Source organism: Schistocerca americana, chromosome 1 (genome assembly GCF_021461395.2).
Source record: "Schistocerca americana isolate TAMUIC-IGC-003095 chromosome 1, iqSchAmer2.1, whole genome shotgun sequence".
In the NCBI taxonomy this organism is placed as follows: Eukaryota; Metazoa; Arthropoda; class Insecta; order Orthoptera; family Acrididae; genus Schistocerca; species Schistocerca americana.
In genome coordinates this window covers 977,328,805-977,355,191 of record NC_060119.1, presented here as the reverse complement: position 1 = coordinate 977,355,191, position 26,387 = coordinate 977,328,805, and the positions used below count along the sequence as shown (strand labels likewise).

Below are 26,387 nucleotides of genomic sequence, written 5' to 3'. Positions count from 1 at the left end.
GCGATCAAGTCCTGGCGCTAACCACGCATATTTAACGTGATTTTCGGAACAAGAAAAAGACCGGTGCAGTATTTATAGATCTCTCAGCTGCATATGACACAATATGGCTTAAAGGATCACTGTGCTACAGTAGTCAAATGTAAGAAGCCGCCATCTGAAATGCAGTGCAGACTGTTGTGATGTCACGTTACGTGATGTGGAGGCCTTTAGTTGAAATCAGAATCGTCAGCATTTATCGATTTGCCGAAGAAAAATTTTGAAAGTGTGTGTGTAGGCACTGGAAATTTCACAGTCGTTCTAAATTTCCTTGTTTCATTAAAATTCATAAGATTCATGTCGACATTGCTTAGTATTATCTTTCTTCGTACCAATAGTTAATTTGATGGAAAGTGAAATATCGTTGGTGTTCCCTGTGTTGCACTGTTATCACTGATCATTTTGTAATGACGAACAGCGTCTTTGATTATTGGCGTCGAGGTGTCCATGTTGTGATAGTAGTGAAGCCGAATGCTTGTTAAATATTAATTTACAACAATTTCGAAACTTCATTGCAGTCAAGGAGGCTTACGACGAGGTTGGACGCGTTTCGCCGAACTTAGATAGGTTTAAATGTGAGTAGTTGAGATAATGATGTTGCTTTTATACCTGTAAACGCCATTTTATGATTTGTTTGAAGTGCCGAAGTTTTTTGTATATTAGCCCTTCCCTTTTGTTATTAGCTGTTTTATTTTGATTTATAATTTTAAGCCGTTATAATTTCCAAGGAATCGTGGAGGATATTTCATTGTAGCATTTTATGCGTAATAGGAAATTGGTCCTGACGCCATTTTGAATCTAATTCCTGGCCCGGCGCCGGGTAGAAGACGTTGCTGTAAGGTGACTGGTTAAATTGTTTATTATTAGAAAAGCAGGGTAAGTAAAAGCAGAAGGGAAATATAAAATTATTTTAATGTTTGTTAAAGCAAGTGAACCTTTTAAGAGTTCAATTATCTAAACGTACGTATTGCAGCTGAACATTTTGAATTTAGCGGTGGGTATTTATATATTGCGGTTGATGATAAAACATGTTTTATGGTAGACTGCGGTTTATTTTCCAGTTTGTATTGGTATGAGAGCTACAACAATTAAAACGGGGACAGCGGTAATGGCAACCATTTTGTTTTCCTCCTCGATACAGATTTCTCACAAGTCGTGTCATTATCCATGCTTTACGGGTTTTTCTAATTATTTTCTTCGTACGTTTAAGTACGCCCTTAATGCTAAAATGTAAGTGCTGTAGTAAAAATTGTGCCAGTCGTCATGAATGATTTACTGCTTTTGTAATTTGAATGTTTCCAAATGTTGATTTTTCTCGTATAAATCTCAGAAACGAAGGTCGTAAAAAACTCAGTAGTTAGTGTTTTTTTTTCGTTTTATTGGTATAACATTCTTCATTGATTTCTTACCGCACTTTTCCATGTAGAATGTCAATCGATGGTAAAGTTCTACGCGGAAAAACAGGGCAAATGTGTCCTGAAACTTTCTTCTTAATAAATGAAAGTTGACGCGTACTTGTTACCTGGTTTTCGCTGAATTTGAGCGGTTTGTGTAATGTGAAGTTTATTGAAGCTCTGCAAATAGATTACGTAGTTAAGTTTTACTTGTTTAAAAAACTAGTATGCACATAGGATAATGCAAAAATACGTTGTTACACATCTTGCAAGCATACCAGCTCTAGAGATCTGTTTTGCCTTGTATTTTATGCTTTTATTACTTTTCATTGACAAGATGTGTGCTGTAGGGAACTGTCATCTGGTTCTAATTCGCTATGACTGTGTTGCAATAAACAGTTGCTCAGTATGTAACACAGTTTTCTTAAAAGGTAGATAGTACTCGAAAATAATTTTTAAAAAGCTGTATTAATGTACATTCATAAATGCCTATTTAATACCATATTATGCATATAGGCCATACTCCATACGTAAAATATGAAACATGCAAGTGAGAGCCATTATGGAGCTCTGTTACAACATTTCCTTTGCATTCAGTGTAAATGATAGCTCTCCAACTTTGTACGTCATGGGGCTATGGTACAGATTAGTCTGTTCCATCAGCTAATATTCCAGAGGCTAGCTGCAGTATCACAATCTAGTCACAGGCTATTCTGCAAAAGGCCCTTATACTCAGTTTACAAACCTTGTTTGTCAAATTACTTGGCTGTATGGTGACACTGTGGGAGAAATTGATAGCCGATTTTACAGTCCAGTTTCATATTTGTATCTGTCGAGGAGTAGAAAGTTGCTTACCTGATTATTATTCATAACTTTTTAAAAACTTAGTTTAGTTTGTTCTGCATTGCACGTAATATATTGTGCACTAGTGTCAAAATACTTCACACTATGGTATGCACAGTGAGATAGCTGCTTCAGAATTTGGGTTAAATTTGAATGCCATATGGATAGCTACAGTTAATTTAGCAAATGAGTTTGATCATTGACAGGGGCCTTGACTTTTGCACATGTTACTGTTTTAATGATATAAATGAAAACTGTAATGGAAAAGAAATGGATAGAGCATATCCCATTCCCACCTCCAAGGGCAATAGTATGTGTGATCAACTGATGTAGCTTGGTAGCATTCACCTCATTGCTAATCCGAACACGAAGGGGAAATTATGGCTATTATTTTTCCGAGAACTTGCAGTTCTGTATGCAGTAATGGTTGCTTACTATGGAAAATTGTTAACTCACTGAAAAATATTCCGCTGAAAGTAGTCACCACTGATACCACACAAGTGCAATGCTACCACGCAAATGAACCCCGTACGCCACGTAATGCGCTAACCATAAAAACACCACCAGAGAGGACCACCAACTGAAACAATACGCCACCGATAAACATGCAACACAAGCAAACTAAACCAACAACATCACCTAACATACCACACACACACACACACACACACACACACACACACACACACACCACCACCACCACCACCACCACCACCAGAGAGCACCACCGTTAACATTAAAACGACACTGAAACGCGCCAATCTAACAAAGTAAACTCCGTGCCGTCGTGACTTCACAAACGGCAACAGCCTTACGTCACGGATCAAAGCCGACGGGTGGAATCGGACGCTTCAGTTAGCCCAATTACTTAGGATGTTAGCAGGAAAGAAAGAACTTTCATTCTGTGGATCAGTGTGTGTGATGTTAGATTTATTGTCGGGTAGACAGGTTAGAGAATTCAAACAAGGGAATAGATAAATTGAAATTAGATCAGTGGGTCTCCGTGAATTACAGTGGCAGGAATAACAGGACTTGTTAACTTAGGATTTATAATAAAGATTGAACAGGGGTAATGCAGAAATAGGCTATAATGCATAAGGAAAGATTGGTAAGACATTGTGAACAGCTGAGGGAACATATTGGCTTGCTACTTAAATACAGGGTGTTTCAAAAGTGACCGGTATATTTGAAACGGCAATAAAAACTAAACGAGCAGCGATAGAAATACACCGTTTGTTGCAATATGCTTGGGACAACAGTACATTTTCAGGCGGACAAACTTTCGAAATTACAGTAGTTACAATTTTCAACAACAGATGGCGCTGCGGTCTGGGAAACTCTATAGTACGATATTTTCCACATATCCACCATGCGTAGCAATAATAATGCGTAGTCTCTGAATGAAATTACCCAGAACCTTTCACAATGTGTCTGGCGGAATGGCTTCACATGCAGATGAGATGTACTGCTTCAGCTGTTCAATTGTTTCTGGATTCTGGCGGTACACCTGGTCTTCCAAGTGTCCCCACAGAAAGAAGTCACAGGGGTTCATGTCTGGCGAATAGGGAGGCCAATCCACGCCGCCTCCTGTATGTTTCAGATAGCCCAAAGCAATCACACAATCATCGAAATATTCATTCAGGAAATTAAAGACTTCGGCCGTGCGATGTGGCCGGGCACCATCTTGCATAAACCACAAGGTGTTCGCAGTGTCGTCTAAGGCAGTTTGTACCGCCACAAATTCACGAAGAATGTCCAGATAGCGTGATGCAGTAACCGTTTCGGATCTGAAAAATGGGCCAATGATTCCTTTGGAAGAAATGGCGGCCCAGACCAGTACTTTTTGAGGGTGCAGGGACGATGGGACTGCAACATGGGGCTTTTCGGTTCCCCATATGCGCCAGTTCTGTTTATTGACGAAGCCGTCCAGGTAAAAATAAGCTTCGTCAGTAAACCAAATGCTGCCCACATGCATATCGCCGTCATCAATCCTGTGCACTATATCGTTAGCGAATGTCTCTCGTGCAGCAATGGTAGCGGCGCTGAGGGGTTGCCGCGTTTTAATTTTGTATGGATAGAGGTGTAAACTCTGGCGCATGAGACGATACGTGGACGTTGGCGTCATTTGGACCGCAGCTGCAACACGGCGAACGGAAACCCGAGGCCGCTGTTGGATCACCTGCTGCACTAGCTGCGCGTTGCCCTCTGTGGTTGCCGTACGCGGTCGCCCTACCTTTCCAGCACGTTCATCCGTCACGTTCCCAGTCCGTTGAAATTTTTCAAACAGATCCTTTATTGTATCGCTTTTCGGTCCTTTGGTTACATTAAACCTCCGTTGAAAACTTCGTCTTGTTGCAACAACACTGTGTTCTAGGAGCTGGAATTCCAACACCACAAAAATCCTCTATTCTAAGGAATAAGCCATGTTGTCTACAGCACGCTTGCACGTTGTGAACAGCACACGCTTACAGCAGAAAGACGACGTACAGAATGGCGCACCCACAGACTGCGTTGTCTTCTATATCTTTCACATCACATGCAGCGCCATCTGTTGTTGAAAATTGTAACTACTGTAATTTCGAAAGTTTGTCCGCCTGAAAATGTACTGTTGTCCCAAGCATATTGCAACAAACGGTGTATTTCTATCGCTGCTCGTTTAGTTTTTATTGCCGTTTCAAATATACCGGTCATTTTTGAAACACCCTGTAGTATGACATTTGGTATTTGGACAGCAAAATATCTGACAAAGTCGAGAGGATATAAAATGCAGACAGGCCAGTAGTGAGAAAACCACATTTTAATAGTAAAATTAGTTAACATAAATTCTAGATGTTTGGATGTTGGTCTTTTTCTGAAGGTATTCACCTGCAGTATAGCCTTGTTAAGAAGCGACACGTGGACAATAAACAATTCAGACAAGAGAAGAGCAGCTTTTGAAATGTGGCGCTGTGGTGGTATGTAACGGTAAATGGGTTGATCGAATAACTAATGTGGTGGTACGGAACCGAATTGGGGAGAGGGGGAATGTATAGCACATTGTGATCCAACAGGAGTTTATCTGTGATTCTTGAGTTTCTCCCAGCGTATTTGATGATCAAAATATCCACGGTTATGCTGCCGGTCTATAGTGTCCAACGGGCACAATATTTCAGCGATCATACATGTCGCCATCATCAGGTGAACTGACGGACTGAGCTCCTGTGAACGTGCCGGCACGGAGATCCGTATTCCCTCTGACCAGCCATAGCGTACGGATCTCCGTGCCGGCACGTTCACAGGAGCTCAGTCCGTCAGTTCACCTGATGATGGCGACATGTATGATCGCCAAAATATTGTGCCCGTTGGACACTATAGACCGGCAGCATACCCATGGATATTGTGATTAGGAGTATATCTGTTGGGTAATAGAACTGTGGTGGGGGGGGGGGGCATAAGAACTGTAGATGGACTCTTGAAGGTATAGTAAGCTGGTTCAAATGACTAGGTTGCGGTTATTGTGAAGAGGCTTGTGCCGAATAAACTACGGTGAATAGATGCATTAACACATTCTGGTCGCTGTCCGCAGAAGTTACGGTTGTATTCTGATTACTGCAATAGTCAGAATCTGAGTGAAGCTCTCCTAATTAATTCATGATGCATTATTTCCAAGCCATGATGGCTTGTAGTCAGTTGTTCACTCTTCCAGTACTTCGGACAGCTGCTAGATGGCTGTGCCTGCTTCCATGGATGGCTTGACAAATTAAGAGTGTCATCAGTTCCTGTGTATTTTTTGTTAGTGTTTTTTCATAGTGGCCTGAACTGCAAATGTTTGTCATAAGACGGGGCACAGCTCGACTGACATATTCTAGTCATGTTTCAAGAATCTGGTTCTGATGTTGACGATGATGGTTTTGAAATGGCTGATATTATTTGTGAAACACAGTAATATGCTTTTCTGCATCTTACAAGTAGGAGCCAAACAAACTCGAAAAAGTGTAAAACTTCTGGGGGACTGCAGCAATCACTTTGGTCCAATTAGAATGTGTTAAAGCAGTCCTCCATCTGAAAACAAAATTCAGAAAATCTACACAATAAACGAGGCCCAGATTAAAGGTTTGCATTTGTACAAGCTGTGAAAAATGCAGTTGTTTAACATTTACCCCTTTTCGTTTTTGGAAACACTATCAAATGTTGGCACAGTGGTGAAGTGTGGAAATACTTGCACAGTAGTGAGGACGGGAGGCAATGTGAATGTTGCCTTAACAGTTTATCTTGTTGGATGGTGTGAAACATCCAGCTGCAAGCTGGGTAATTCCATGAAAAGCCATAGCAAAATGGAAAATATTGAAATGCAACAACTTGTCTTCCTGTATCTCAAATGAAGTCAGATTCTGCTGGTCTGCTTTGACCTGTGCTGGCAAAAAGTTGACATCCGTTTCCAGCATTTACAAGGTGATTATAATGCCAGTAAACACATCTGCAAAAAAGATATAAACAGTGTAAAATATTTCACTCCGTAAATAAAATGAATCCAACTGGACAGCTATGGGAAGTAGCAGGTTTAGGTTGGTGACAAGCTTAATATTCAGTAAGAATATCACCAATCCAAAACAAAACAGAAAAATAACCTGAAATCCTTGAGAATAAATCGGAAAAGAAAATAGAAAAACACAATTGAAATCGAATATTTCATTTGACTTATACAGCTCAATAAAAAATAGCAATACCAGAGCCCCCCCCCCTCCCTCCCCAAAGAAAAACACACATGTGCATGCACGAAGAACTGATATTACAAATTTTGTGGGATATGTATAGCTATATAACTCAAAAAGAAAAATGATACCAAAAAGTGCCAACACAACAATGAAAACCAGTGTTGCAGAGTTCACTTGAACTATGTTGGTAAAGCAAAGCCCATGATATCAAGAACCCACATCTAGCAGAACTGTAAGTTGAGATGAAAAATTTTCCATCAGTCACAGATTTTTGTTTTTAATTTGACCACCACAGTCTACAATACCTACTGTTATAAAATAATATGATGGAGTATATATGCACAAGGAGTAAAGCTGGAATTTTTCCGTGCAGAAAAAAATTTTGAGAAAAACCCTGGAATTTTTAGAATTCTAGAAATTTTTCGTTACTGTAGTTTTCAGTTAATTTTTCGTATTTTTGACTGGTAAGAAACGATCAACAATAAATTTTACTTTAGCCTACTACTGCAGAATAATACTGCGGAAGTAAAACGTAAAAGAATAACTAAGGAAAAAATTTTGGTTGCAAAGAAAATGTCATATATAACAAAAAGTGCATATACATCTGCTGACAGAATATCAACGACTATAGGATGAAGACAGTGATACTTTCTAACAACAAACTGCTTTTGATGAGTGTGATTTCACTGTCATTTACGTTTGTGCCAGGTCACAGGAAAATATTGTGAATGAATGGTGGTTCAGAAGTGTTACTTAAAGTAAATGTCCTTTCACACAAGATGAATTGTTACATGTGAGAATGTGCAATGAATTTCGTAAATCAGAGTGTTAGAGCCTTTCAGAACTTCAGTTTTAGGACCAGCCACATAGGCTTTAAAGCCCAGCTGTTTATGTTATGCTTAAAATTTTACTGGCACATTTGTATTTGACGTATCTTAAAGGGTAATATACGCCAAAATAGACCAATATTATATGTAGCAGCTTGGCTTTTCTTGTAGCTATGTTGCATGTATATTAATTTAAAGCATTGATTTCTATTTATGTGGTTATGCTAGCTATAGCATAGCAGCTATTGGCTGACTATATCACATGTCCTTTGCTCTGGATATTCTGTCATTGGCTGGCAAGATCATGCGACATGAGCTATGATTGGCTGACAGAAGAGAATCGCAATTTAGATTTCAATACTTCAGAAGTTACCGTGCTGTATTTAGTGGGATTTGTATTTATACTTTTGAAACACGGAAATAAGTGGACATGTTGCTGCACATCGTAGAGCTTTCCAAAAAGATGTTTTTTCTTACTTTTGTTCCCTGAAGTGGCAGAAGTTCGACATTGGTGTATAAAACCTTTACCATTCAACGGATTGACAAGTTTTACAAATTGAAAGGAACATTTGATAAGTGGTGTCGGCTTTGGCTGGTGACGAATATTAATGATAGCTGTCATGTAATTTTTTTTTGTATATATTCAGATTTGTTGTTAGTAGGTGAAGCCAACTGACATGATGCAAAAAATAAAGCTGGTTGTTATGATACATCTGTAGCTTTGTCAGAGGTGTGGGCTAGGTTGGGAGGTAAGTTTGATTCAGTTTGCAAAGCCAATGAATGTGGCACTAAAAATGTGGTTGTGACGGGCTGATCTGTAGTGTAGGTGATTTTAAAGAACACCATGAACATCATCTTATTGTCATCATATTGTTTACTTTCATCTATTTACATACTCACCACGGTGTTATCGGTGTTTGTACAAATGAATCCCAGCAAGAGAATGTCCTTGGTTGTTCTGCTGTTTTCCCTGACACGGTTTTTAAAAATGTGTCTTCCAGAACAATTTACAAGTTACGATGTGGAATTATATGGTATTCTGATGGCACTGGAGATGGTTCACATATGTCATACAAGGAGTCTTGTCTGTTCGCACTTGCTTAGTGCACTACAAGCACTTCACCAAATGTATCCAGTAGACCAGTTGATTCAGCTCATCCATGACTCCTTACAGTGGCTACAACACTGACAAGGTGATCTTTTGATGGGTACCTGGCCACATCAGGACACAGGGAAATGACATGCTGACAAAGTTGCCAAGAAAGCATGTGAGGATGGTGCTCTCCATCAGTGTCCCATCCTTCTGTATGCTATCATCTCATTTTCTGACACCTACATACATACTCCACAATCCACCATATGGTGTGTGGCGGAGGGTACCTCTTACCACAACTAGCATCTTCTCTCCCTGTTCCACTCCCAAACAGAACGAGGGAAAAATGACAGCCTATCTGCCTCTGTATGAGCCCTAATCTCTCTTATCTTTGTGGTCTTTCCGCAAAATATAAGTTGGTGGCAGTAAAATTGTACTGCAGTCAGCCTCAAATGCTGGTTCTATAAATTTCCTCAGTAGCGATTCACGAAAAGAACGCCTCCTTTCCTCCAGAGACTCCCACCCGAGTTACTGAAGCATTTCCGTAACACTCGCGTGATGATCAAACCTAGCAGTAACAAATCTAGCAGCCTGCCTCTGAATTGCTTCTATGTCCTCCCTCAATCCGACCTGATAGGGATCCCAAACGCTCAAGCAGTACTCAAGAATAGGTCGTATTAGTGTTTTATAAGCGGTATCCTTTACATATGAACCACATCTTCCCAAAATTCTACCAATGCACTGAAGATGACTATCCACCTTCCCCACAACTGTCATTAAATGCTTGTCCCACTTCATATCACTTTGCAATATTACGCCCAATTTAATTGACGTGACTGTGTCAAGTGCTACACTACTAATGGAGTATTCAAACATTACGGGATTCTTTTTCCTATTCATCTGCATTAATTTACATTAATCTATATTTAGAGTTAGCTGCCATTCTTTACACCAATCACAAATCCTGTCCAAGTCCTCTTGTATCATCCTACAGTCACTCAACGAGGACACCTTCCCGTACAGCACAGCATCATCAGCAAACAGCCGCACATTGCTATCCACCCTATCCAAAAGATCATTTATGTAGATAGAAAACAACAGCAGACCTACCACACTTCCCTGGGGCACTCCAGTGCTAATTTCTTTAAAAGAAAGTGAACTTTTCTCAGGGGGAAAACGTCACTGAAGATGATATTAAAAAGTATGGTCTTCCGTTTTAAAAAGTTAGATGGGCGAAAACTGTTACTAGAAAAACCTCATGTTGTGGCAGCTCGAACCATTGTCTTACACAAAATTGTAGGAAAGGACATACACTCAGTCATATGGTTAGGCGAAACCTGGGTCAACGCTGGAGAATCAGTTGAGAAATGCTGGTCAGATGATATTCTGAATAGCAGCAGTCATCAGTCAACAGGAAGAGGATCATGATTGTGGCCCATGCAGGATCTTCAAACAGCTTTGTGTCTGAAGGACTTGCAGTTTTTCGATTGGAAAAAAAATTGTGACTATTATGCGGATATGGACCACCCATGATTTCTACAGTGGTTTAAAAATTTGTTGCTCCAGTTAAGTGTTCGAACAGTTTTTGTGATGGACAATGCTCCGCACCATTCTGTGATTTTAGATCAAGCTTCCACCACTAGTGACGGTAAAGAAACTATGGTGCAGTGGTTGCAGGTGAGAGACATTGCTGCGGACATGAGCATGATAAAACTGCTGTTATACTCGCTCGTGAATCAAAATAAGCCTGTGACGCCTTAATATGTTGTAGGTGAAATTGCAAGCGAACAGGGTCACTTGGTAATTAGGCTACTGCCTTATCACTGTCATTTTAATCCAGTTGAATTGGTTTGAAGTGAAGTCAAGGCGTACATTAGAAGTAACAAGAATACTTTTACTATAACAGAGGTGGAAAGACTGCTACGTGAAGGTCTTGCTATGGTAGACGCTACCTCGTGGAGGAAAAAAGTAGACCATATTTCTAAACTGATAAGAGAAGCACAGACTATAGATGGCATTATAAATTAAAACGAACAGTTAATGATTTCTCTTAATCATGACGACGACAACGGTTTTGGCGCCGGTTCTGATGACAGTGAAGGAGAACTGTATGGAATTACACCATTGACATCATAAACTGGTTAGTGTAAATGTATACAAGATTCTTTTTTTCTCTCTGCAATCGGGTGGGCTGTGTGTGTTCTTTATTTCTTTCTATGAGTGTGAATAGCATATTATTCGGTAGATGCAGTTATTACTGTAACAATATGGACGACTTTTCATAGATATTGTCATTAACTTCAGGTGTTATTTCCCGGTTTAATATACTATCAAACGCTTCCTCTCCATTGTCGTTCTCTCCATTGTTAGAAAAACGTACTTTGTTGCACTTACATATAAATGTTGATTGTAGCTTACATTTACAAAATGTACTTTGGAATTGTGGGCTTGTGCGGTGGCAGCTATTGCAACCTCGCAATCACAGTGTAGCCAACCACATACGAGCTGTCAAGTGACATGTTTCACCTGCCTGGGTATAGTGTGACAGCACATTGATATAGTTAATCTGTGAGAGTTGATTAACTAATTCAGTATTTTGGATGGTGTAGATTTCCAATATAAAATTCAGTGCACCAGTTTTCAAGGGATGTAGTCAATTAGAAGTTTGGATTCCACCTGTCTGCTTTGACTAGTGACACAACTGTGTTGTACGTGATCATGGTGGTGTATTTTTGAATCGAACTGTTTGTATATAGAATGTTGTGGTGTTCTGTGGTGCTTTTATGAGTTAGATCTTTGTTTTGAACTTCTTTGTTAGGTATCTTAGTGAATTGTCATTGTTGTTTTATGTGTGTTAGCTTTCTATGAAGAACTTGTGCTGGCTTGTGGTGAATTAGTATGATTTTGTGCAGTGTGTGTGTGTGTGTGTGTGTGTGTGTGTGTAAAGGGTTAGTGCTTGTTTGGTATTATTAATGCTGTGTGTTTCATATTGTTGGATTTTTCTTTTTTCAGTTATGGGTGTGACAAAAAATTGGGCAAAAATATGGTGTTCATGATAAAAATTCTTCGTTATTTTGTCTGATTGCTGAAGATTTTATTTTTTAGTGTACGTATGTGGAGGGAGACTCAAATTTGTGATGAATTTGGTTGATAAGTAATACGTTGTTTTGTTTGTTGTATAATGTATGGTATGTGGGTTAATAGTTGCTTGTGTATATCAAAATTGGTGTAAGTTTCATGAATTTTGGGGTTTTTCTTGTTAATGTAAGTTCCATGAATTTTGGTGTTTTTCTTGTTAATGTTTGATAATAGTGTTGGGTTGTGGTTGGTAGGTATGTTGGATATTGGTTTACCATTATTAGGTTAAATTTTTGGGGTCTAGTGTAGCAGGGGATACAACCCGTCAGCTTTGAACAATGACGTCACAAGTCGCCAGAGAGCATGTATTACAAAGATGAAAGAGCTGAGGAGAATGTTGAGAAACAAAGGAATGCGAGAGAGATAAACATTGATCTTGTCAAAAGCCGAGAAGTGATTCTTCTTAGTGTTGTAGCTCCCTTCAGTAGCTGATAAGTGTTTTTTGGCTTTTTTAAAAAAAATCTCACGAGATCGAATAAACTGATCCTACTTTATTAAGCAATCAATAAAAAATCTAAACTAAAACATAACTAAGGAATGACGTCGTTGTTCAAAGCCGACGGGTTGTATCCCCTGCTACACTAGACCCAATTTTTGTTATTAGTTATGAGTTTTGGTTAGTAGGGCTGTGGACTTTGCTTTATACAGATAGGTTTAGTGAAGGTACGGATAATGTATTTGACAGTTTGAGTGTGTTTGTTTTGTGGGCTTTGTTTTAGCTGCTGTATAGATCAAGTGACATTTAGGCATCAAGTTTTGGAATTGTGTGGGGGTCCATGGTAGGTTCACAGTAGCTTCTATAGGTCAAGTGAAATTCGTGATATCAGTTGTGTGTGGGTTCCTTGTACCAAGGCATTCGTTTGAACTATGTAAGTAAGCAGAATTTGTGATACCGGTGTTTTTCATTTTTGTTGAATGTTGAGAATTCTATTTACTTGATTTATGATAAATATTCGTTGTGAATGGTGTCAGATATTGGGTTTCTCTCTGCCCAGAACCACCTGCTTCTCACAGTTTCCCTGTTAGTCTCATATCTGGAGTCTTAATATTTCACATACTGTTTGTTATATATGGTGTAATGGGTGGCAATAGGGTAAATGTATTGCATACACCTGAAATAAGGGCGCAGGTCAATGTAGAAGTGTCAAATTGCAGCTTTTCAATGTAGAAGTGTCAAATTGCAGCTTTTGGTAAGCCCAAAACTTGTTACAAAAAGCATTTAAAGCTACAATTGTCATAAAAAGTTCAGGTTTTTGGATGTTGTTCTCTATTAGTTTATTTGTGAGGCATGCAGAAAATTGTTTTGAGTGTACCCTTCGAAGTAGTCTTGTGTGAATTGTGTCTTGAAAGGTATTACTGTGCTCTTTGAGGTTGTCACATCTTTCCCATCTCATCTTCATTTCCTCTTATGTTTACCGTATTTACTCGAATCTAAGCCGCACTTTTTTCCGGTTTTTGTAATAAAAAAAAAGCCTCCGGCTTAGAATCGAGTGCAAAGTAAGCGTAATTTCTGAAAAATGTTGGTAGGTGCCGCCACAACTAACTTATGCCGTCAAATATATGTAGCGCTACACAGGCATGCTTTGCAGGTGCAAAGATACATACTGGCGCCAAAACCTCTGCGTCCGTAAATAAATTAATAAAAAATAGGTGAAGACGAGCTTTTTATCCTCTGCCCCAAATTTCGACCAATGCATTTTCATACATTATCCATTGAAGTAAATACAAATTCTGTATTGTTCATCTTCGAATGTTGCAACGTTTCAATGCACTACGAAAATCCGACTGGCAAGACTGTTAGGGATGTTTGTCAATATGGCCTACTCTACATTCTGAATTTTTTCATACCTGTGAGAAGAGATGGTTGCTAATAGGAACTTCTAGGAATTGTGAATCACACGCACTATCCTCTTCACCATAAGAATATGCCAATATAAACATTTTGCCATTTATTCTTTCATGTTTGCTGCTATCTCATTTAAATTCTGTCTGTCTAATAAACTACGAAACTAGTGAGACAACAGCAAACGCGGAAGAATATACATTCCATGTCATGTTTATATTCGTATTATTCTTATGCGTAATAGTGATAGTCAGAAATGAAGCACGGCAATTGACTAGATTTTTAAATCTAAGAGGACTCTAATTTCTGTGCAGAATGTAATGTACGAAAGAGGCGTCTGCAAAGATTTTCAAACGGAGAAAAATTTTCGCTAAGCTCCTGTTCAGAACATTTTCAATCATTCTGCAGTCTATTATTTGGTTCTTGTTGATCATTATCAAAGAAAGCGGCAGTGTAAGTAGCAACAAGTAGCAGTCTCTTGCCATTGTTTCGCTAATGAGACGATTCATCTCTCATATATATGAAATGAGATCCATCCTTCATGAAATCCTCCCCACTCCACCAAGAGTGTCTTTCCGCCGTCCACCGAACCTTCGTAACCTCTTAGTTCATCCCTATGAAATCCCCAAACCACCTTCCCTACCCTCTGGCTCCTACCCTTGTAACCGCCCCCAGTGTAAAACCTGTCCCATGCACCCTCCCACCACCTACTCCAGTCCTGCAACCCGGAAGGTGTACACGATCAAAGGCAGAGCCACATGTGAAAGCACCCACGTGATCTACCAACTGACCTGCCTACACTGTGACGCATTCTATGTGGGAATGACCAGCAACAAACTGTCCATTCGCATGAATGGACACAGGCAGACAGTGTTTGTTGGTAATGAGGATCACCCTGTGGCTAAACATGCCTTGGTGCACGGCCAGCACATCTTGGCACAGTGTTACACCGTCCGGGTTATCTGGATAATTCCAACTAACACCAACCTATCAGAACTCCGGAGATGGGAACTTGCCCTTCAGTATATCCTCTCTTCCCGTTATCCACCAGGCCTCAATCTCCGCTAATTTCAAGTTGCCGCCACTCGTACTTCACCTGTCATTCAACAACATCTTTGCCTCTGCACTTCTGCCTCGACTGACATCTCTGCCCAAACTCTTTGTCTTTAAATACGTCTGCTTGTGGATGGATGTGTGTGTGTGTGTGTGTGTGTGTGTGTGTGTGTGTGTGTGTATACCTGTCCTTTTTCCCCCCTAAGGTAAGTCTTTCCGCTCCCGGGATTGGAATGACTCCTTACCCTCTCCCTTAAAACCCACATCCTTTCGTCTTTCCCTTTCCTTCCCTCTTTCCTGATGAGGCAACAGTTTGTTGCGAAAGCTTGAATTTTGTGTGTATGTTTGTGTTTGTTTGTGTGTCTGTCGACCTGCCAGCACTTTCATTTGGTAAGTCACATCATCTTTGTTTTTAAATATATTTTTCCTGCGTGGAATGTTTCCCTCTATTTTATACATATACGAGGGTTGCCCAGTAAATAATGCCCCATATTTTTTTTCTCCGAAATAAAAAATATTAGAAATGTGACACTTTAGGTGCGAGTTATTTGAAGTTTCCCGCGTGTGTACGCAAAGTTTCAATTTCCTCTGACAGAGAGCGGTGGTGTAGGAATGTTCTAAAATGGCGTCTGCAGGTGACATCCGTCATAAACAACGTGCAGTGATTGAATTTCTCGTAGCAGAGGAAGAAACCGTGGACAATATTCATAAACGCTTGTGCAAAGTCTACGGAACATCTGCAGTCGATAGGAGTACTGTTGGTCGCTGGGCACAGAGGGTGAAAGCATCAGAGGGCGGTGCTGCGGAGCTCCGAGATTTGCCGCGGTCGGGAAGGCCTCCCACGGCTGTCACGCCTGACATGTTGCAGTGGGCTGATGTTCTCATTCGACGGGATCGACGCATTACGACTCGACAGAGGCTTATGTCAAAACATTAGACAAACTTAAGCAGCGCTTCCGGCGCCTTGGGCGTCATGTTAACCCACAGGATGTTTTGATTCAGCATGATAACGCTCGTCCTCACACAAGTTTGAGGACTTGTGAACACATCGCGAAAGTGGGTTGGATAGTGTTACCCCATCCACCCTACAGCCCCGATTTGGCTCCTTCAGACTTTCACTTGTTTGGGCCAATGAAGAATTTCATTCGTGGAAGACGTTTTGCCGATGACGAAGAAGTGATTCACGAAGTGACAACCTGGCTCCGTAGGCAGAGTACAGATTTTTACCGGCAGGGAATACACGCTCTTGTGTCTCGCTGGAAAAAGGCCGTCGAACTTGAAGGAGATTATGTGGAAAAATAAAGCAAGTAGACAAAACATCAGTCTTTCACATATGTAAATTTGATTGTTGTGGAATAAATACTTCTGGAGAAAAAAAATATGGGGCATTATTTACTGGGCAACCCTCGTATATAAAGCTGCGGTAGTACGCACAAAAGCAAGCCATGCCGCGAGCGGCGACAGGCCGTAAACACTCATTATCAGAATGCAACAAACGATGCAAGACACAGTACAGTAATGCATCTTCAGCTTAGACTGATGTAAACACCTATAACAATGAGAACGGCCCATATCAGATCAAAGAAAATTAAGCAATCAATTCAAACCAGACGGATCACGTGGAAAAGGAAGGGTACCCGTATAACTACGGACGGAGCACTTGACACATAGGAATGGCTACCTCGTAAAGCTTAACTGCTGAGCTTAAGACTCCTACCAAACTACTGTAGCTGTATCGTCATTCATTTGACCTAAATTGTGTCTCATATTACAATGGATCAACTGTGTTTCGATTTGGAGGTGCGGCCTAAAACTTTTGTCTCCCCTAGAATTTCGTGTCTCAAATTTCAGGTGCGGCTTGGATTCGGGAAACATTTGTTTTCCTTTTATTTCGAGTCTCATTTTTCAGGTGTGGCTTAGAATCGAGTGTGGCTTAGATTCAAGTAAACACGGTATATAACAGCCTTTCCTTTGTATACTATTCCTATATATTCTTTCCCCCTTTGCGTTCCTTTCTGATCTTGTTATTAACTTGCCATCTGAGCTCTTCATGCTCATACAGCTGCTTCTTTCTCCAAAAGATTTTGAATTTTTCCATAGATGGCATCTATCTTTTCCATCGCCATGCATAGATCGACAACTTTGCATTTTTCCTCTAGCCATACCTGCTTTGCCAATTGACACTTTTCCTCATTTGTTTTTTTAGATGTGTGTACTCTTTGCTTGTCACAGTGTTTCATTTCCTTGTTATGTCATTTGAAATACTGTTTTTGTTTCAGCTAATTGACGGTTTTGATTGCACTAGCCATTCCAAGATGAGCTACAGCAACTATAGGCAGAGGTGAGTGGCACATTTTGAAAACTTTTTTCAGTTCATGTAACTTACAGAAAAAAGCTGCTATTATAATTCATAAGTAACAATGCTTAAAGTGGACACTAGCTTACCAACTAGTGTTGGTAAGTTGCATTCTCTCCCCCTTTCCCCCTCCATGAACTACCACGTGGAGAGCAGTCCAATCACCTTCTGTGACTTCACAATTCTCATATTGTCAATCTCCACATTTTGTTGCTTTCTTCCACATATACCTGTTTATTTACCCTGTTTCTAACTCCCCTTTCTCATATTTTGTCATACTACCTCCAATTTTCTTTCCATAATTTTTGAGATGGTAATGTAATTCTTCAGCATGTAAGCAACAAAAAGTGACCTGGCTGGTATGATTTGAAAGTGAACCCTTCTACTGAAGTAGCTATTTGTACTTGAACTGGGCCCACTAAATATTTTAGATGGCAAAACAGTTTACCTGCTGGAGGGATTCTTGGGTAAGAGACGAAGTATTTATACGGGTACCCTTCCATTTCCATGTGCTTCATCTGGCTTGAATTGATTGCTTAATTTTCTTTGATCTGATAAGTACCGTTCTCTTTGTTATAGGTGTTTACATCACTCTATAAGCTGAAGATGCATTACTGTACTGTGTCTTCATTGTTTGTTGCATCCTGTAAAATGTTAATAGCAATAGATTTTGAAGCTTAGAGGTCTTTTCTTACTAAATTCTAGACCTTGTGGGTCTATCTTCAAATCACACTAAGGTACCTGATGTACAGTAATTGCAGAATCTGACACATAATCTACCACGAGCAGTGGAAGAGTTATTTTTGTGGTTGTCTACATCATTTGCTTGTGTAGTGCAAATTCTTTACACAGAGACCTGTGGTGTAAACTCTTGGGCATTTCATAATTTACTGTAACTAAAATGTTGTTGAACTTATAACAAATTTAGACCTAAAAACAGGACATTTTTGTGGGTATCAAATGTTCATGTGCTAGGTGATGAATCTGGATATGTTAATGAAATACACTAGGTGATCTAAAAGTGCCCAGACACCCCCCAAAACATAAGTTTTTCATATTATGTGCATTGTGCTGCCACCTACTGCCAGGTACCTCCATATCAGCACCTCAGTAGCCATTAGACATTGTTAGAGAGCAGTATGGGGCACTCCGCTGAACTCACGGACTTCGAACGTGGTCAGGTGATTGGGTGTCACTTGGGTCATACATTTGTACTTAAGATTTCCACACTCCTAAACATCTCTAGGTTCATTGTTCCCAGTGTGGTAGTGAAGTGGAAACATGAAGGGACTTGAACAGCACAAAAGTGTACAAGTCTGTTGACTGACGGAGACCACTAACAGTTGAAGAGGGTCATAATGTGTAATAGGCAGACGTCTATCCAGACTATCACACAGGAATTCCAAACTGCATCAGGATCCACTGCAAGTACTAAGACAGTTAAGCGGGAGGTGAGAAAACTTTGATTTCATGGTCGAGCGGCTGCTCATAAGCCACACGTCATGCTGGTAAATGCTAAACGAGAACTTGTTTGGTGTAAGGAGCATAAACATTGGATGATTGAACAGTGGAAAAATGTTGTGTGGCGTGATGAATTACAGTACACAATGTGGCGATCCAATGGCATGGTGTGGGTGTGGCGAATGCCCACTGAATGTCATTTGCCAGAGTGTGTAGTGCCAACAACAAAATTCAGAGGCAGTGGTGTTGCGGTGAGGTCGTGTTTTTCATGGAGGGGGTTTGCACCCCTTGTTCTGCATGGCATTATCACAGCACGGGCCTACATTGATGAACTAAACTACTTCTTGCTTTCCACTGTTGAAGAGCAGTTGGGGGGGGGGGGCAATTCCAGAATTACTGGTGTAGGGCACCACAAATTTGTAATTTTCAGCCAGGTGTCTGGATACTTCTGATGATAGTGTACCTTTGGAGCAGCAACATTAAGTAAGTTAAAAGGTCAGCAATAAGTTGATATTATAAAAGAGTATTGCGAATTAATGCGTGGATTAAGATAGAGTACAGGTGAACCATAGAAGATATGCAATGTTAGAGGTGGTTGTTACAGTGGGGCTAAACAGACTAAAAAGGCGGGTCTTACTGTTCTTAAGGAAAGACCTTGATACGCAAACAAGTGGAAAATTTTCTTTATCTTCCATAATTTGTCGCTATGGGCTCTTGGAACTTATTATATTTCTGATAATCCAACTCTGCAGAACGTAGACAAGCACAAGCTCCCTTCTCCCCCCCTTACATTGCAACCTGTGTGTCGGTCAGTGAATGAATGGTTCATATTTCAGTGTTAATGGTACTTCTTTGTTACTACAGTTTGGTGTTTTTCTATTTGTAATGAAATGATGCTCTCACTTGTCGTACTGGTTCATGAATTCAGTTTATTATAACTTTTTGAGTTTCTCCACTATCTGTTTGCTGTAGCTGCAGAAATAATGCACTTTTGGACTTTTGGTAGTGCACCATCTGGAATGACAAGAGGACGTGGTTTTGGTGGCCGTGGTGGATCACGTGGTGGCCGTGGAGGTGGTGAAAGTTCATGGGGTTCTACTGGACGTGGTACAGGTAGAGGTGGCTTTTCGGGTCCATCACGAGGAAGATTCAATTGGTACAAGGAACATTCTTCGCCCAGTTTTGATTCTCGCAGTAGATATGGCTCAGGTAAGTTATTGAAGTTCAGAAATTCTTTATTGAAGGCTATTGACTTTTAGGTGTTTGAAAATGTGTTCTTAAGTTGATTGGTTTCGTATGCCCAGAAAAATAGTTAATAGCCCAAGAATCCTAATTTCCATGTAGTAGAGTGCAGATTAGACAATTCACAAGAAGATATTGTGTGTAGCCTATTGTGTACAAACAGTTGCAATGGCATGTTGGATAACTGTTACACTTTTCATGCTTTTGACTGAAGTACTAATAATGTGGCCCACTTCTTCGGTCTGAAGTTTGACTTCTTGCAAGCTACACTTTCCCAACAAAAAATAGGAAAGGTGTTGCTCATCCGTTGCGTAAAAATTTTATCGGTCATTTATCTTTTGGTGGCTGTAGACACTGTTGCAATAAGTGTCGCAAACTTCATATAAAACACAGTTTTCATTCTTATAAAACAATACAAAAACATACTTTTTTGCGTACTTCACGATAATTTGTCAGCACAGGGTGTCATTTATACTATGTTGAAGTAGAGCTATCTATGTTTATCAAAAAGTGTTTGAGAAAAGGTAGTTATTCATGAACTAAGTAGGAATCCCTGAATAATTGTTCCCTACAACAACCTTTCTTGCTGTGCAAAGTAACTCCAGTTAAGGAACACTTCTGTTCTTTTTGTATACTGTTTTTGTTTCATTGTAGAAATTATTATATTGGTTTGAATTTAGAAATAATTATTTGTTTCATTGTAGAAATTATTTGTAGATATAGTGGATTTTTTAAATGGTGTAAACTATTTTAGAACTAGTCTTTGCACAGGCACAAATGGATTGTCTATATTTCTGTGAACAGAACAGTGGAGCTGTACTGTCTTGGTGTCATTAAGATGAAGTAGCTATGCTAATACAAATAAAGATCAGTCAGTGCTCCTAGTTTTCCTATATGTTACAAACTGCTCGTATATGCATAATATTGCCATTTGGCAACACGCACAGGGTGTATATGCTCTGGGGCAATGGGAGAAATCTGGGAATTTTACATCTGGGGAAAAAACTGAACTTTTAGAACTGCAGAAATTTTTCATTGTTTTAGTTTGTTAAATTTTTTTGGTTGATGAACTGATAGCCTAACAAAGTATTTTACTTTAGCCCACTGCTGCAGAATAATACTGCACCAATAAAACAGAAATGAGAGAATAACACCAAAATAAAACATTTGTCGGAAAGAAAATGAGCCATTTAAAACAACAAAGTACAGTGCACAAACAAGTGTCTGTTGAAAGCAAAATGTCAAAGGCTTTAGGATGAAGACTATGCAATACTTTGTGATGGACGTGATGTCACAGCTACTTACAGTTTCCAACAGATCACAGGAAAAATCTTGCAAATGCTTATATTCTCGGAATGTCTGGCATCATTAGCTGACAAGACCATGTGATGTAAGCTATGATTGGCTGACAAAAGTGCATTACAATCTCGATTTCAGTGTTTCAGAAGCCACCTTGCTGTGTATGTGGTGGAATTTGTATTTACACTTTCTTAATATGAAAATATGCAGTGTACATATTGTTTCAGAATATACTGTTCTTTTGCTGGATTTTCGTTTCCTCATGTGCCGGCAAGTTCTATGCCGATCTATAAAACCTTTACCATTCGAAGGATTGATATGTTATACAGCTCCTGGGGAAACAGTGTATTTTCACATGGGAAAAATCTCTATTTTTTTCACTGAGAAAACCAGGAAAAATCTAGTATTTTTTCCTTTTTGAGTATACACCCTGGCAGTTTGACTGCATGGATCTGAGCTGTGTGTTATGTTTGCTGCAATGGTGTGTAAATACATGCACGAGCCTATCAATCACATTTACAGAAATTATATTCATAAAGTATTTCTGACCTACCCCAGCTTTGCGGGGGTAGCATCCAATTATCTCTGGCCAGACTGCTTGTCTGGTGTGGCAGTAATTTTATACGCAAACCTTCCCCTCATGTAATGGTCTATCTAATAGTGAAAACCATATTAAAATCCCCGCTGTAGTTCCTGGGATTAGCCTTCACGTACAGATTGAAAAATGCAGTGGGGAACATTTATATTTGTAGATGTAGATTGGTGCTTAACATAAGCATAGATTGTTCTTGTTTGTTAATTAATCAATGGCAATCCAGGCTGGAATATTTTCAGTTTGTTGCTGTGTGGCCACACTGTGGTCTTGTTGCTGTGAACATCACAGTAACACTTTCTATTTTCAGTAGGATCAGAACAATGCTATTTATTACTATTATATTGTAGATACAGTGTCCAATTCCAGTTTCGTGCTTTTGTGGTGAAGATGTTATGCACCAGTTAGGAATACTCTGGGAAAAAAATAACATACAGAATTGGATGACAGTCAAAGAAGTGTTATGGGTAGCTCAGTGGAGTAGAGGCCTGGACTCTAGCATTCTTCTTGGAACTTCCAGTATAGTTATTTCTGAGATTGTTGCCGAAGAAAAAGTAGGGGAAAAAGAATGAAATGCCAGCAGTGTTAAATGAAGTCATTGTAGTTGCAGAAAAATGAAATGCTCCAAACATGAATAAAAAGTTTAAACTTACTTGCACAAGTAAGAAGTCCTGGAAAGAACTAAACATTCCTAAATAGACTGTTACACTCCATATACCTTCTCATAAATGCCTTCTGAAAGAGTAGTTTCATACATTTCTTGGAAGTGAAATTCTTATTGTAGAAGAGGGGAAAAGACTTTGATTTAAAAAAAAAAATCCTTGATGAACAGTGTACTATTCAGTGAAAGAGTACAACCTGAAGAAACCAAAAGGGTTGGTGCTATAAACTATTTTTACATCAGATCTGAATTGCTTGGTGTGCAACTTCGACTACATACTTAAGGTATTAATAAAAATTTTATTGACATAAGAGCCAGTGGAAATTTTGTGCCAAGACTTTGTAGAGATAATATCAGAGTACAAAAATTGTAATATATTTTTGCACACAGTTCTGTAGTTTAGCTTTGGAAATGGAAATAAGAAAAAAAGGCTCTGTGAGATACGTACTGCCTAAAAGAATGTGTATGACTCTGACAAGAGAATGAAGAGATCTGGATTATGTGCAACATATGAAGCAGTGAATTGTGATAAATATACAGTATTCTGCTGTGAAGTGATGTAACAGACTTGTCAGTGCTCAATAATTTTGTGGGAGTAAATCTGAGGACTGAAGTAGAAAGCATGACAGGAAGTTGAAATTAGTTAAGGTTGCTTGTCCCAGATATCATTTCTTGGAATGTGTGGATTCTGTGTATTCTGTGATAGACTTGCATAGGTTCAAAATTCGTTCAAAGAGATTCTATAGAATAGTTCTTCATATTCTTCGTCTGATGGCAGCGAGTCTGGTTCTTTACGTAAAAGATGTATTATCAAGTGGAATTCATTGGAGAAGCACACTTGTCTTGGTGCAGAGCTCAAGGAGGCCTTAGGCAAAGGTTTGCTGTTAAGAGTGGGAAAAGTGATGCAAGAAAGGCATAGTTCTGTTGAGAGCTCGAAGACTGCAAAGGGACGAGCTGCTATCCTGCTTGAAAGACATGCAACTGGATGGTGTAGAACATTTGCCTATTAAAGATATGAAAGGGAGCTTAAAGATTCCGTCGTGCGTTGGAATAGTCAGAGCAAAGTGTGTGAAATGCGAGGTGCATTTATATTTCACTGCAAATAGAGATTTTATGCAGACAAGCCACTGCAAAAATATGGGACATGTATTTATATATTTCATAAAGTTGTTTAGGTATATGTGTAAATAAAAATATTGTCCTCTTGGTAATTGTATGTATTGTGGTGTAGGTCAACAACCTAAAATGCTGAGTAAATTGAAAGTAAACAAAAATTTCTGTGTTTAAACTGTTTTTGTCAGAACCTACACCCAAATTTTTCTATTGACATTGGCATCTTTAAAAAACTAGTGCAGTAGAGGGTTAACGTAAAATATTGTTTAAAAAGAAATTGTAATGCTTATGGCGAGTCTTTTAATAAAGGTTTCTAGTAGTATATAAATAAGAAAATCTAGTCATCACATAGTTTTAACTCACCTGTATGCTACAAAAATTGCTCAGCTTTAGAATTCTGTTACTTCTATGAATCTGTAATTTTAAAAAGTTGTTTCTTTGGTATATTTGTTGTATTACTTCTTTGGAAAAGAATAATTTAAATTTGTCCTGCTTAGAACATCCTTGCTTTTGTTCTTAGGTGGTGTTGGAGATGGAAGTGACAGGTACTCGAGTCGTGGAAGGGGTGATGACTCTTATCGTCGTTACAGCAGAATGGTCAGTACTGGAATACTTGCAGATTTATTAGATATTGCCTCTAGAATTCCAGCTGTAAACACTGTTACCTGTCACTGTCAGGTTAATGATTTAGTTCTGCTGTTAGGTTAGTAACAAATTGTTTGTAATTTAAGCATGTAAAAAAATTATGCACTGCAATAAATTGTGGTGTTAGTGTAGAAATTTTAATGAGTGGTGGATGATTCTAATTCAGAGTGGAGACCTAACACTGTAGGAGTGTTGCACAAACTGTAAGTGAAAATTTGCTTTCCTTCAGCTAATTTTGTTTTGTATGTGGTGTAATACTCTTTCTTTTGAAATTTTGTCTCAAGGGATATGTTAGAAATACTAGGTACTGAAAATAAGGAAAGTGTGTGTAAAAGTGAAACTGAAAAAGCAGAGGAACTGCTTCAATGCAGTTATAATTTATTAGTGGACCTATTTCAGAGAAATCCCTATCAGTGAGATTTTCTTTCCCTCCTCTGAAAATTTCATAACTCTTTCAGGGCCTGCATGCACAATTGGGCATTTCTGCTCTTGCCTGGTTTATTTCCTTGCGATTAGCACTGGGAAGTTCCAACAAGCACTGTACAATTTTGGTTGGAGGTTTCTGATGGGTGCAGTGCTGTTTAGTTCCATAGTTAGTTAGCGGATGGCACCGGCAGTTGACAAACTTGTAATTAGTTAAGATGGTGTCCAGGAAGCATGTGTTGGACTGTGTGTTATAAAAATCAGTTCAGTTAGATTGTTTTCGTGGTGTAAATCTACTTTAAATATATCATCTTATTTAAATATAAATTGTTAGTTTATTTGAAAATTAATGGAGTTGTAAACTGAAACATTAGAGCATCCACAATTGTGGATGTTGATCCTTTTTAAGACAATTCTGTTGACAAAGTGCTGATATCAACATTTGTTTCAACATTTGTATCATGTCTGATGGTCAGTTGATTTTATGTGATCCTGTGATGATGATTTGTCATTACTGTGATAATATAACTGTGTCTTAGAGTTATTATTAATCGAAAATAAATTCAAATTATTTGTGCAATTTAGCCATCTGTGAGAGCCTATATGATCGCTGTTTTGCTAAACCTTTCATTTATATATTATTTAAGCAATAACAACATCCAAGATTCTAATTAGCTGCCAACTACAAAGAGAAATGTTATAAACTGCTGGAAAAGTTCTTCTGGTCCATTCATCTCGGGTGAAGGTTTTGAAGCAGCATCCATTTCACAGCACAGTGAAGAAGACGTATAACAATAAGATGTTGTCAAAGTTAGAAATCCAGCATCTTATTTTCTAAATTATTTCAGTGAACAATTGTTCTGAGAAGCTGCAGCCCATATAGACATTTACTAAATGATTAAAACGGGGCAGCTTGCAACAAGTTCCCAGGAAAGAGACACGACAACTGTAAGTGCAATCAATCAATGGAAGAAATTGAGGTGTGTGATCAGCAGATGGAGGCATATTGTATGCACGTTAAAACGAAGTAGGGGATTCTGAAGATAAATGAAATCTGATGGGAATGATGTGCACACCTTCTGGTAAAGGCTGGGCTGTATTGGAATGATTGCATGAGCTGTTACCTTCCTGATTGCTTGTTTGTTGCTCTGTCTGTAGTTCAGGAGGTGTGAACAATCAGCTAAGAGAATGAGGACAAAGATGCGTGATACACTCAGCTGCTTGATGCTACGACAGAGAGAGATATATACAACATTATCACTTTGATCAGTGTGTAACCGCAGTCTGTTGGGTTATGAAGAGTGGTGGTGCAGAATTTGTGCCTATCCACACCCTTCTCTTAATGTTTAATTGAACGTAGCAGCTCCTATCGAAGATAAAGGCATGGTATGAAGTCACCATCAGACCCTCCATACAGAACCCAATATGCTGCTTCCAGTGTCAGTGTTGTAACCATACTTGCATGTTCTGTAAAAATACAGCCAAATGTGTAATCCGTGGCAAGGGTGTTCATTGGGGTGATCGTCCGCTTCCTTCTCCCCTCTGCATCAACTGCACAGAGAGCTGTGCTGCTTCATTCTGCTAATACCCAGTGGACCTAGATGAGCGAGCCCAGGAGATCTGGGTGAAGGAAAAGGTACCCCTCATATGTTGCTCACAAAATGTTAGCTGGTC

The 26,387-nt window shown here is 39.2% G+C and overlaps 1 protein-coding gene across 4 annotated transcripts in view; it reads left to right on the top strand.

Annotated features, from left to right (window-relative positions):
• Nucleotides 1-450: 450 nt before the first annotated feature.
• Nucleotides 451-26,387, top strand: part of LOC124615761 (neurofilament heavy polypeptide-like) — an 87,865-nt gene continuing 61,928 nt past the window's right edge. For 3 of the 4 annotated variants that reach the window (XM_047143886.1, XM_047143876.1, XM_047143860.1), the window contains exons 1-5: nucleotides 451-611; nucleotides 808-912; nucleotides 17,201-17,262; nucleotides 19,745-19,947; nucleotides 24,166-24,242. In XM_047143886.1, coding sequence (XP_046999842.1) covers nucleotides 17,237-17,262; nucleotides 19,745-19,947; nucleotides 24,166-24,242 — 306 coding nt within the window. In that variant the 5' untranslated portion in view covers nucleotides 451-611; nucleotides 808-912; nucleotides 17,201-17,236. The remainder of the gene's footprint in view (nucleotides 612-807; nucleotides 913-17,200; nucleotides 17,263-19,744; nucleotides 19,948-24,165; nucleotides 24,243-26,387) is intronic. The other variant, XM_047143868.1, reaches the window with a different exon arrangement.